Genomic DNA, 12,899 nt, shown 5'->3' with positions numbered 1-12,899 from the left:
AGTTTTACTCCTTGTTTAAGGCTTGGGCTTAAGGCACCTCTACTATGAGCATCATATCCAGTCTCAATTATATATTGAACAATATTAATAGAATCTCTGATAATTATATAATAAAGGTCCATAGCCCGTTAATATATCACATACAAGGAAAAAGTCTATTTTAACTTAAATATTTTTCTTTACATCTATGTAACACATTCAGATGCCATTGGAACAACGTTGTGAGCGACTGTTATCCTGAACAGGAGACGCTCGGTTTTTCTGTACATCACTGTGACCCTCCTAGTGGTCTGCTCATGCCCAGGCAGGTGGTGGGTAGCACCTAAGCTTCTAACCTACAGGCACTGTGATATGCCCCAAGAAAAGCAGCTTATTTGGAACACGATATAATCATCGAACTCAAAACCAAGCTTTAAACCAAGCGATTCTGTAAAGATAATCTTTCACAGGCAGTGATAGGGTAGATTGCTAATGGAGAGGACATATAAAGTAAGAAATCAATAATTTTTCTCAGTTCATTTGTTCTCATTTAAGTCAGTATAGTCATTGAGTTCAGGCTTCACATATTGATACTTTGGAGAGAGATCTAATCATTAGCACTTCTTAAATTTTTTATTTACCATTTTGTTCTTGTTGGCGTTCAGAAAGGTGATCCAATTCGGCAGGAAGAAGACCTGAGACTGGCTCCCCTTAGCCATGAAGTGTCCAGAAGGTCAGGCCGAAGTGTCCTGTAAACCCTGTGGGTCATGCTATTGTTTTATTTGCTGTATCATAGAATCTTTCCTACTTGATCAGTAGGCCATACAAAGAAATAATAGTAACAATGCCCTTTTATGTTGCTGAAGTCACAGAGATGCTTTTAAGCAGTAATTTTTCAATTTAGAGATTGTAATCATTTCTCAAAGTCCTACAGTGCCATTATATTCCTCTACATGTGATGCAAACCAACTATGTGTCTTTGTTTTATTATTTGAAAAATGCAGGCTATCTGATCGAAGCGAGGTGTATTCTTGGATATTGCTCCATTGCAGAATGAAGAGCTCTGAAGAAACTATTATAAAACTAGCCCTCTAAATATTTGACGGTTGAAAATAGCCTCCTTTTTCTGCTTCTTGCTACAGAGCTACCCGTCACACTCCTCAGCTGACATCAATTCCAGTCTTCCTCCAATGTCCACTTTCCACCGCAGTGGTACCAACCATTACAGCACCTCTTCCTGCACACCCCCTGCCAACGGGACGGACAGTATAATGGGTGAGTCTCGGGGATGCCAGCGCCATGTCAGGATGGTGATGAAAGACTCTTTTCTCCCCTCACAACTGAGAGGCAGTCAGGCAACAAATACTTGTCACTAACTGAACAGACAAATGAACCAAACAGAAATAGTCATTGGCATGGCCCATCATCACATTTGTTCCCACAAGAAACTGAAATATGGCTACTTTGTTCATTGTGATTGGGTCGAGCAAGGGTTTAAATACACCAAACCCACTTTGCTTCTCACACTGTCAGGCAGCAAGCAGAGTGAACTTTTATAAGACAAAGCACTGAAAACTGATGAGATTAAGTACATGACAGCTCATAAGAGTAGTTATTGACCACTTCCCAGATTCAGTCCCTGTGCTGCGCTCTTAGCCATGACACACCAGGCTCCTGCGGACTGGTCTGTGTGAAACTCACAGGTGACTATGACAACCGGATGAGCCCCACCTCTGAAGGATGCTGCGGAGTGAAGGCCTTCGGGGGGAGTGTTTGCTCACGTACAGGGGAGGAGACGACTGGGCATCACGGGGCAGACGTTACTTGCTGCTCTTTCTCAAGTAAAGTTACTAAACAAGTTAAGGCCGAGCAGAATGCTGAGGCCGAGGGAACAGTCGTCCACCCCCGTCCTCCACGCCGGCCCTTGTGGTCCCCTCCGAGGACAGATGGCTCCCCATCACACGCTCACCTCGAAGGAGGAGCTAGCAGGGTGAGCTGCCCAGGGAAGAAAGAGTTCAGGTTGGGGAGGAGGTGAGCACCCCTTCTGAACTGTCCTTTGTCTACCGTTCTTGTCACTCAGCTGTATAGCCTGATGCTCCAGGGTCCCATTGAAACCTCAGGCTTCACTGACCACTACTCTGGCTCTAGTCAGACCCATACCTTCTGGGCCTTCCGATGACCTCCAAGAGTCACTGAGGAGAGCACTCACTGTGTGCTTTACAGAGGAGAGTGTGTGACAGAATAGTCTTGCTGTTATGTCCTCTTAGCTATTCGTAGTTTTTTTTCATTGTCTTCAGTCTGTAGAACTTTGGTAACTAGTCTGAATCACTTATGTGAGAGAGTTTTTTGATAAAAAAGAGGTGTATTTTGAAGTGTTGCAAATATAATCCTGCCCAAATAATGCAGTCCCTGTTTATCATACATATTTCACACTGGGACGAGCGAGCCGTCTGGCCGCCCTTCACTGTCACGTCGCTTTAAGAAGCAAAGTTAGGAATTTCCATTTTTGTAACTTCATAACAGAGCGACTACAAATGTGTTGCATGAGTTTGACCTTGGAGGGTTGTGGACAGAGGTCACATGGGGAAGTTGTGGAGCTATCAGTGCAGTTTTGCAGATTTGAAAAACAAGAAGAAAGAAGTGCAGAACTGAAAGAGTGAGAAAAGCATATTTCACTTCAGTGTGGTTTGGTACATGGAAAGCCCCTTTCTGCAGTCATGAGGTCTAGTTATAAAGGAGGGTGACCGGTCATTCATCCTCTTACATGGCAGATTTCCTGTCTACTTGTGGTTTGAGTAATTTTCTTTTTTAGGAAGGTATAAAGGTGGAGCAAAAGCTTGAGTTGAAAACATACTTAGTCATTTTTTGAAGAAAGGTTTTGTTAATTGATTTGCACAGCAGTCTTCCTGGGAGCCGAGCACTAGACTTGGGAAGAAAGAGATGTTGTGAGATGGTGTCATCTTCACCCACAGGCTGTGACTAGCAAAGCCATGGATCTCAGTGGGAATGGGGTTTACTTTAGTTCATCTGGTTGGCTCATCATGTCTGCTGTCCTTCATTTGGCCTGAGCACGGGGGGCTGTAGGCTAAGGATGGGCTCACCCTGTCAGCCCACGGGCCCTGTTTAAGTGGAGGGAGGGTCTAGATAATAATAAAGAAGCTCGCCCGGCCAGCGTGGCTCAGTGATTGAGCAACGTCCCATACAGAGAGGTTGCTGGTTCGGTCCTGGTCAGGGCACGTGCCGGGGTTTCAGGCTCAATCCCTAGTAGGGGGCGTGCAGGAGGCAGCCGATCAACGTTTCTCTCTCATCGATGTTTCTGGCTCTCTCCCCCTCACCCTTCTTCTCTATCAAAAATATCAATACAAATGTATTTTTAAAAAATAATAAGGAAGCTATAATTTTAAAAGGGAAAAGTGTGAGATTTTTGGAACCCAGAAAAGAATTTTTTTAGGAAAAACATTATTACATAAATTATCCCATAATCGTGGGTATTCTTGTCCAAATCTGCTGGTAGAATAGGGAAAAGTTATATAAACCTTTCAGGAAATAAGTAGACGTGGTAATTCAGCTTTTTGGAAGAACAGACCTTTATTTTTTTATTTTATTTTATTTTTTTATCCTCACCCGAGGATATTTTTCCATTTTTTGTACAGATAGAGTGGGAGGGAGAGAGAGGAAGGGGGGGAGAGAGAGAAACATCGACGTGAAGGGACACATCGAGTGGCTGCCACCCGCACGACCAACCAGGGCCGGGGACAAACTGCAACCGAAGTACGTGCCCTTAGCGGGAACCGAACCCGGGTCTCTCCGGACCGCAGGCCGATGCTTTAACCGCTGAGCCAAACCGGCCAGGGCAGAACAGACCTTTATTAACTTGCATAAATACAGTTGTTACTTTAGGATTACTGTGAGGGAGAACAGGAATGTCCGTATTTTACAATGTGTCCTCCAAGCCCTGCCGCGGAGACGGAGAGGAACACTCGGACGCGATGGTGAGCTTCGGCGTTGCCCGGCGCCTGTGTGGCTCACGCTGCTTCGCACTCGGAGTCCCTCAGGTTCGGCTTGACTTTCAGAGTGCGGCGGGGTCGGGGACGGCGTGTCTGTACGACAAGAAAGGAAGATTTCTCTCCCGTTAGTAATACTTCCCTAACAAACAGTATGGATTAATAGGATACATCTGTAGACTTTTGAAAGTATTTGGCATCTACTCACTCATTCTGAAATGCAGGAAATAAAGAAATATTACATTGCCTGTATCGCAAAGAACAAACAGAGCTAATTAAATAATTGGTAAATAGGGAACACATAACCTGACACATGTTTAAGATTACACACATGATTCTGTCGAAAATGGCTGTAAGCAATACTAATGCGTAAGGATGGGGTGCAAGCGCTAACACATGGGCATCAGATTTTTCAAGTTTTCCTGGTGTCAAGTTGCAAGGCAGCACCATCTTTTCATAAGGTGGATGTCTTAGGAAGCTGCTTTTTCAGTTTATAACACTGTTGCCCCATTACTCAGTTTCATGTTACAATGTATCTTCCTGGTGGTCGAGGGTGGTCCTGAACTGATCATAGGACAACAGAGTGCGTGTGGAGTGAGACACCAGCTCTAGAACTATCGGAAGGTGACCCCTCTGGAACCAGGCTCCTAGGCCACTGGTCTGTGCCCTGCATCTCAGAGGAGGAAGATGCTCACCGAGGTCTGCGGTGGTTTGTGTTGGGTTTCAGGAATGACCATTGTTTCTTGGGGTTTTTCCCCCTTCAATTCCCAATATCAGTTTTTTAGAAACTCTTAAGAAGAAGAAAGGTTACTTAGATTATATTAATGATGGGATTGTTGTTGTTGTTAATCCTCACTCGAGGATATTTTTTCCTGTTTTTTTTTTTCTTTGAGAAAGTGGTGTGGGGGGGAGAAACATATATATGGGAGAGAGACATCCATTAGTTGTCTCCTGCACATGGCATTGAACCTGCAACCCAGGTACGTGCCCTTGACCAGGAATTGAACCTGTGACCCTTCGTGCTCAGCGAACACTCTAACACACTGATCACACTAGCCAGGGCAATGATGGGATTTTTTTTAAATGACACATTTATTCATGGATATATGAGAAAATTGCAGAGTAAAATGTTTCACTTGTTACACACATTTCACATTTCTCTCTGAAGCCTTGCAAGAAACTCTGGAGAATGCACTGGATATTTCTGACTTAGAGGAACCTTTAAGCAACCCTAGAATTATATGAATACAATGCATGGGACAGACACAGCATGACTCATGGTGGTTTCACTGATGTAGCACCCAGTTAAGGAGAGAAGCTAAGTCTGGGGAGTTAAGAAGTTACCAGTATCAAAGCCCTTCAAATTGTATTCCTGAAACCCTTCCTGTATTAGTCTACTGGGTGTATCTCAGAAGCAAGCAGTCCAGTGCCTCTGCGTGCGAATGGCCTTGCAGACGGAGAAGGAGGTGCAGTCCGCTATTACACACCAGCTACAGAGGGCAGGCGTGTCTGGAGCATAGTAGCCATACACATTTTGTTATGTACACATTTCCTTCTTACCTGCAATATCCAGTAGCCCTTCCTGGTCCAAAGCATGAGGCTACTGCCTACCATGCACAGCCCCGAGATTCCTCAGGGAGGACAGTGGCCAGTGCCCACTGGGAGATGCCATCTGTATCCACTCCTGGGCTGTGACCTCTTGTTGTCTGGGGCTGTACACCCTCCCTTCCCCTCAGAAAAAATTGGGCATACAACTAGTATAATGGTTATAATAACTACTGTTTTATTGGTCTTTAACTGGCCTGCTTATACAGGAGTTTCCAATATTTTTACCCTCACACCAAATAATGTTGAAGGAATAGACTACCAAGATTAATTTAATGCAACATATGCTAAAGATTACCCTGGAATATCTTTCTGGTGCATGATTAATCTGGTTTACACCTTCCACTTCTAATGACATGTTTGTATGACATGATGCTCTTGAGTATGTGGCTTTTCTAGCAGGAACATGACAATTTCCCCTAGAGGACTTGGTTTCACAGTAATTTTATTATTAGAGTAGTTACATAGAAGTCACTTTGTCTTTTACAAGAATCTTGAGCCTTCAGATACACTCGGGTGATGGACAGGCACAGAGCATAAGAGTATATGGATTTTGTCCAGCAATGTCATAGCATCGAAGTTACGAAGACCATTCAAGGAAAACAATAGACTGGTTTGATTTAAATCCTTTAGTCCATTTCCTGCACCAGGTCATGGGGTCCAACTTTCCCCTGAGTTCCTAGAAATCCCTCCTGCTGAGAGTTAGGTTTAATTCTAAACTTATATTGAGGAGCAGTACTGGAGATGCTCCTTCTGTTGTCATTTGTATAGACAAGCTCATGGCATCGTTATGCTGCTTCTAATAGTTTAATTTAATATGAGGATCAGTTAGTTCAGAAAAACCTAAGTTTTAAAGCAGTTATCTTTCAGGCAGCTACACCCACTTCTCATTCCTCTTGTGTCTTCATGATGCTCCCAGCCTGAGGTTACGGGTGTGCAAGAGAAGGGTAACATTTTCGAAATTCTGATTTTCCGTGGCCGGTCCCCAGGCACCACCCATCGGGGGTTTTGATTAGGGTGTGTTCTATGGGAATTGCCCTTTCCCCCAAGCCGAGGTTGATTCCAAGGGTGGTCCGGCGTGTAGTCCAACACACCAAACCCTTTTCTCTGCTCCACCTTCTAGCCAGCAACAGCACCTGTGTTCAAGCCATCTGAACAATGCTTGGGTGGCTGACGGCGTCGAATCCTCCTACAGAGTTACAGTTCCTCTTAATGACTGCTCATCTTCCACTCATGTTTATTTTACAACCCTACTTAATGACTGATTATTTTTTTCTTGAGCAAGAAAAATTGATTAGAGCTCAAAAAACTTAAGAAATCAATCCAGTCTTTACCAAGTAGGGGCAAGAGTTTTTATCTTTATTTTTGTTATATGGGCACTTGGGTAATTGCTAATAATACTAGTTGACAAAAACTTGAACCTAGAATAGTAATCAAGTCCTGTTACACTGAGGCCAAAAGGTGGATTGGATGAGCACAAAATATAATTAGAAGTATGTTTTGCTAAACATGACCCATTACTCAATATAAAAAGAAATTATACCTTTGAGAATTAGTAACATACTCACTTTCTGATTATGCCCTTTGACATATCAGCCACCCAGATAAAAGAGAGCTCCCTAGCAGAAGGACGCATGTAGCTTAACATGCTCAGGGACTCATGGAAATGTGTCTTCTCCAGCGTTTCCTGGAACAGAACAAAAGGCATTCCAGCGAAAGGGCACACTGGCCCCAGGAAACCGCTTTGAAATTTAAGCCCCTGGGTTGGGCTCTCCAGCTGCCGCAGGGTGGAATGGCTCCGTGTTAGAGCATAGTCTCTTCTTATCAGTGGCTTCCATGAGTAGCTTTTAGTTTTCTGAATCATTTTTATGAGAACATGAGGTAAGGAGCTGATTCTATTTTTTTCTTCTTCCTAAGTCCTAATATCTCCCTATGTATAACTGGCACTTAATTCAAAGTTTAGTATGAAAGTGAGCATAATGATTATCTTGTTTCTTATAGAGTATGATTTTTTTTTTGGTTATATATAATTAACTTTTTTAATGGTTCTAAAATTTGTTGGTTTTCAATCCTGTCTGATTTTATGAAAAAAATATCTTTAAACACATATTATATTAATTCTAAAGTTGTCCAAAAGAAGAATTAATCTTTTGAATGCCACAATGGTGGCAAGTTTTGTCTGTAATTGAAACAGTATCTTGTCCCATTTGGGTTTCAGTTCTTTTTTAGATAATGTAATTTTTCCATTGTGGCTTTGAACACACATATCACGAAGCTCTGTTTTCTAATCAAGCAGATATCACAAATTATTTTGACCGATAAATCTAATTTTTAGGTATATATGACAGTGTTACTTCTATGAAAAAATATATATAAAATTGCCCCCAAATACTGTGATAATACAAGGTAAAAAATGTTAGTGCTGTCTGTGTTTTCAAAGTCTTTATTCATTTTCTTTTTAGAATTGTCTTTATTTTTTTTAAAAAAAACTTCTTAATACAGCCATTTTAATTTTCACACCAGATGAAATTTTATTTATCTCTTATATTAAGTATTTTTAATACTTCTGGTATCTGTGAATTCCTTCCACTAGCTCAGTGTGATGTCAGATGCTCCTTTCTAAGATTGGTTCCACATAAAATCCTCAGTACTAATAACCGATACAGAGATGAGCCTTTTAATTTAAAATTTTGAAATTACAGAGTATAGCTTCACTTCTTCTAGGACAATGTCAGCTGCTTTGTAACAATATATTTTTATTGTGAATTTGTGATAGGAAAACGAATGTCTTGTCCGAAGGTGACTGTTGTTTTTACCACATACCAGTGTTCTTTCAGGGTTAGTAATACTACGTAAATATGGGTGTGGGTTTTGTTAACCAAATAAAACCCACATCAGAAGATTACTAACTGACACAAACCCAACATGGCAATGTATAAAAATAGCCAGCATAATTTAACTGCTAAGCAGAGGTGAAGAGAGTGAACTTGTAATCTGGAGAAGTGGAGAATCTGACCAGTCGAGGGCTGAGCTGTACCCCACTTGACAGATCTGGAAGTAGGGGAGGACATATTTGCCAAGAAAGGCTGCTCTCTTGGGTCAAGGATAGGACTGCGGATTTTTAAAAAATTATTTGTGTAATAAAGGTTTGCTTGGATTAATCAGTGGATTCAAGAGTTCCTGCTCTTATTTCACAAAATATTGAAAAATATCTTCCCCCGGAGTTTAGTAGGTTTTATTTAAGTACCATGTTAATTTGCTAATGTGGAGGCCCTAATGACTGTAACACAGCACATGTAGGTGTTGTATTGAGACTAAGACCTCAGAGGAGCACTGGCTGCCCCTCCCATTTGATCAAGCCGACGTGCTACTCAGGTACTTGCTGAATAACGCTGGCTTTGCATTATAGACTGGAATCTCCCGTCTCTTCACGAATGGTATGCTTTGTTCATCTCTTTTATAGATAAAAATACCAGTGGTTTAGTTGGAGAGAGAGCTTCACGGTTATGTAGACTGGTTTTATCTAGAATTTGAGACCATATTAACTTTTAGTAGCATAACAGTTCAAAATTTTTAAATTTGAATTAAAAAGTAGAGAATACATGTTCTTTCAAATATTAAAAACAGTTTCTCTCCTGGGAAGCTAGACCTTTTCTGTATGTTTTATTTTGTTTACTGTGGAACTGAGAGGCATACCTCTTTTTGCAATGTATCATTCTTTTATTTGAAAGGAGGTGCTTGAGGAGAATTCAATTGACTATCTAAAGTATAAAGAAAAGCCAAACATTGAAGACTATAGAGACTTGAAAATACTATATACTTCTTAACAATTAACTATCCTTCACCACTGACTACCCCTAAGTAACAAGCAGGAAGGTAACAGCAACTAAAACACTGTAGCTTTAAAGCAAGGTGTCAGGTTTATATTTTATCTGTAAAAAATGTAACATGAATATATTTGACATCTACCTCAGCAAACAAATTAATGCTAATTAAAGATTAATGTGTCATAATTAGCATTAAAAATGCAATTAAATTGTGAGTAAATGGACCAGGAATAGAAAATTGTTAGACTTCTCGCTGCCTGGTTTTTCATATTCTGCCTTTTGTTTCTGCAGCAAACAGAGGAAGCGGAGCCGCAGGCAGCTCCCAGACTGGGGATGCTCTGGGGAAGGCGCTCGCTTCGGTGAGGAAATATTGACTTTGGACTTCACATGTAGCATTGTCGAAGGCTGAACTTTAATCAGAAGTGGACATTTGGAATTTTAGAAAATGAATGGCAAATAGCTTTGATTTTGGAAATGCTAGCTTTCTTGCATAACGATCACTGGGAAATTTGGGGAGAGAACGCCGAAGCCTCCAGCACGTGGCTGGTCTCCTGTCGTGTCTCACAGTGGTGCTAAGTGTATGGATTTCTATCTCGATTTCTTACATTTCTCTAAAGTCATGTAAGCATCCATTGACAGTATCTAAGACTGACTTTGCAAGGGGCAATTCTGAAACATTTTGGAAAAGACATTTTTTTTTTTTAAAGAAAAGATCGTAATTGAGGTCTGTGAAAAATTGTCACATATTTGGCCCCTGGGGACTCAGCTGCTCCGCCCTGACTACCCACTGCCAAGAGTCTAGACCTGAGCATGTCTTGCATGTTCTCTGGTGACAGTGTCACACCTTGCTCGTGTGAGGAAGAATGCCTCCTGTTGTCTTGAAAAGCTAAATGTGGTCATTTGCATGAATGGAGATTAGTTGTTCTAACATTTTATCTCTTCAGTTGGTTTTTCCTTACCATTGGGAGCATAAAATATGTTTGATTTGTATTAGCATTTTGACCAAATAAAAGTGTTTGTTTAATCCGGGCATTCTTATGTCTTGGCATCAAATGCCTGGATCGTGGTGAAGGAAGAGTCGGAAACCAGTCTTAGGGACGGTACAGTCTGACCTGTTTTGCAGAAGGTGGGGGTGGGGGGTGTTTTGCCCCCTGCTCACAGCCATCCAGCCACAGGAGGAATGGGAGGAAAGGGGCTAGAAATGAAGTCTCCTGACCTCCAGTCCAGTTCTTTTCCGACTGTCCTATATGACCTCAATAATTCTGATTTTGAAAAATTAAAGTGATTACATTTTTCGTTTTAGAATATTGGCACTATAGTTGATCATTAAATGCATTTTAAAACTTGTAATTTTTAAATGAATTGCATAGATGCTTTCGGTTTACAAAATTGTTGATCATTCCTAATAATGAAGGTTTGTTTCTTTTCTTCCCACTGTTTTAAGATCTATTCTCCAGATCACACTAACAACAGCTTTTCATCAAACCCTTCGACTCCCGTCGGCTCTCCTCCTTCTCTCTCAGGTACTGTCTGCCTCCACCTGCCCAGGGCAGCTGGCAAGGGGCCCCTCGGGGCCACGCCCTGCTCCAGCAGGTCCAACCCCTGCCTCCACGAGCTCACACTCACCCTGCCGCGCAGACAGACAGAAAGGAGTGGGAGGGACAGACTGCCCTGGGAAGGCACAGGCTTGTATCCCTCAAACTTTTCTTCAAAATTAGATGTTTTTAAAATACATAGACATATGGAAAACTTAACCTCTTAAACTTTTCCTCACTCTCTAGAAGATATTCACAGAATAATACACTTCAGCAAAGCATCTCAGAGGAGAAAGGGCAGTGAAAGCAGCCATGGGTCTGATGTACAGTCATCAAATACAGATTATTCAAAAGCATCATTTCCGACACAAGTGTAGACTTTCCGAACTCCCTCTTTGAAGTCCGTGTCACTGGAATGTTGGAGGAAAACTATAGTCTTGTAAATAGTGAAGTTAGTGTGTGGAGTAAAGGGGATGTTTGCCTTTAAAAATAACAAATTACATGACCTGTGGCTTCAAAGAATACAATCATAAGTTCTTAAATTATGTTGGTACAACATTTACTTTCCAGAGGGCCATTCAGCAGGCTCATTGGCCTTCTGACATAAATGCTTCCAGAGGCCCTGTCTGGTACCTGTCCGTGCTCTTTGGGAAGAGGACAGGTGGCTTCTAAGACAAAACGAAGTCACATCTGTCCCCCATTGAAACCTGACCTGACTGTAATTGATGGCGGAGTCACTGCCGAAGTGTCGCCGCCGCCACCCCCGCTATTCCCCGCGCACAGCACCCGCAGGGCCGGTGGCAGCCTGGCCTCTCTGCAGACCAGAGGGTGCAGGCCACCGCGGAGCCTGCAGAGGCGGTAGCCATGGCGTAGGCCGGGACTGGTGTCAGCCTTTGCAAGCCTCCAGTGACATGGGGGTCTCGAACAGGGAGGGGAGCTGGACATTTAAGTCCAAATGCCCAGAGAGGCAAAGCTGAAGAAACCGGGACGATACGAAGAGGATAGTGGACGGCAGTGAAGCATTCCTGGTGGCAGAAGAGGAAAGGACAGTTCAGGGGGTTGTCCGCACTGTCGTTCGGCTCTGGAAAGAGATCACACACCGCAGGGGCCAGTGCCAGAGAAGGGGCAAGAGGGCATCAGCCCAGCGAGGCCCGAGCAGGGGTCCGAGCAGGGAGACCTCCGAGTGCCCCATTCCAAGCAAAACAGCTCTAACTTTGTTTTATAATTTGGGGAAACAGTTCTGGAGTCTCGGAAGCCTTGAGAACAACTATTTTAGTCTGATGCTCTGCTTTCACAGAGGCGAGTACAAGGCCCAGAAGGGCACGTGACTTGCTGAGGTTACATCTGCAGCAATGTGGAAGCTCAGACATCCGGGTGCTCCCCATTCTGCCACCCCACTTCGAGGTTCAGCAGGGGAGCAAAAAGTTCAGTAGGGGAGATCGTTGCAGAAATCTCCCTCAATGCCCTAAACCTGAATAGTATGCTCTCTGTGGAAGACGAGAAACCAGGCCACTGTGGGGGGCGTGGTGACCCGTCGTGGAAGACCACATGTTAGCGAGGGAGAGCATTACGAAGATGTAAACGTGGGGACAGATTGCTATTTTCACACCGATAGCTCTGTCCAGATTCTGTCACTAAAAGTAATTGAACAAAATATTCTATTTTCACGTAGCATAAAAATACACATCCAGACACTCAGAAAGGACAGGAAGAATGAATATTTAAAGTGCTAACTGTGTCAGGCCATGAGATTTCAGTGAGATCATAGATTTTATTTCCCTTTCTTGAATTATTTATTTTCTATACTGAGTATGTATTATTTTAAATTTAAAAGTGGGCAGTTAGACATGTACTATTTATTATAGCACGAATCTTTCTGTACCTGCAAATTTACTGAATCATAAAAAAATTATTTTCTTCCGAAGAAACTACCTATTACCGTTGTTGTA

General features: G+C 42.5%; 1 protein-coding gene across 11 annotated transcripts in view; it reads left to right on the top strand.

Annotated features, from left to right (window-relative positions):
• Window positions 1-12,899, top strand: part of TCF4 (transcription factor 4) — a 349,525-nt gene that overhangs the window by 306,303 nt on the left and 30,323 nt on the right. For all 11 annotated transcript variants that reach the window (XM_036244526.1, XM_036244527.1, XM_036244524.1 and 8 more), the window contains 3 exons: window positions 1,122-1,254; window positions 9,707-9,774; window positions 10,860-10,938. In XM_036244526.1, coding sequence (XP_036100419.1) covers window positions 1,122-1,254; window positions 9,707-9,774; window positions 10,860-10,938 — 280 coding nt within the window. The remainder of the gene's footprint in view (window positions 1-1,121; window positions 1,255-9,706; window positions 9,775-10,859; window positions 10,939-12,899) is intronic.

This window comes from Molossus molossus, unplaced genomic scaffold (genome assembly GCF_014108415.1).
Source record: "Molossus molossus isolate mMolMol1 unplaced genomic scaffold, mMolMol1.p scaffold_m16_p_6, whole genome shotgun sequence".
In the NCBI taxonomy this organism is placed as follows: Eukaryota; Metazoa; Chordata; class Mammalia; order Chiroptera; family Molossidae; genus Molossus; species Molossus molossus.
Note: the sequence above shows the minus strand (reverse complement) of the source record. Positions and strands in the feature narration are given on the sequence as shown.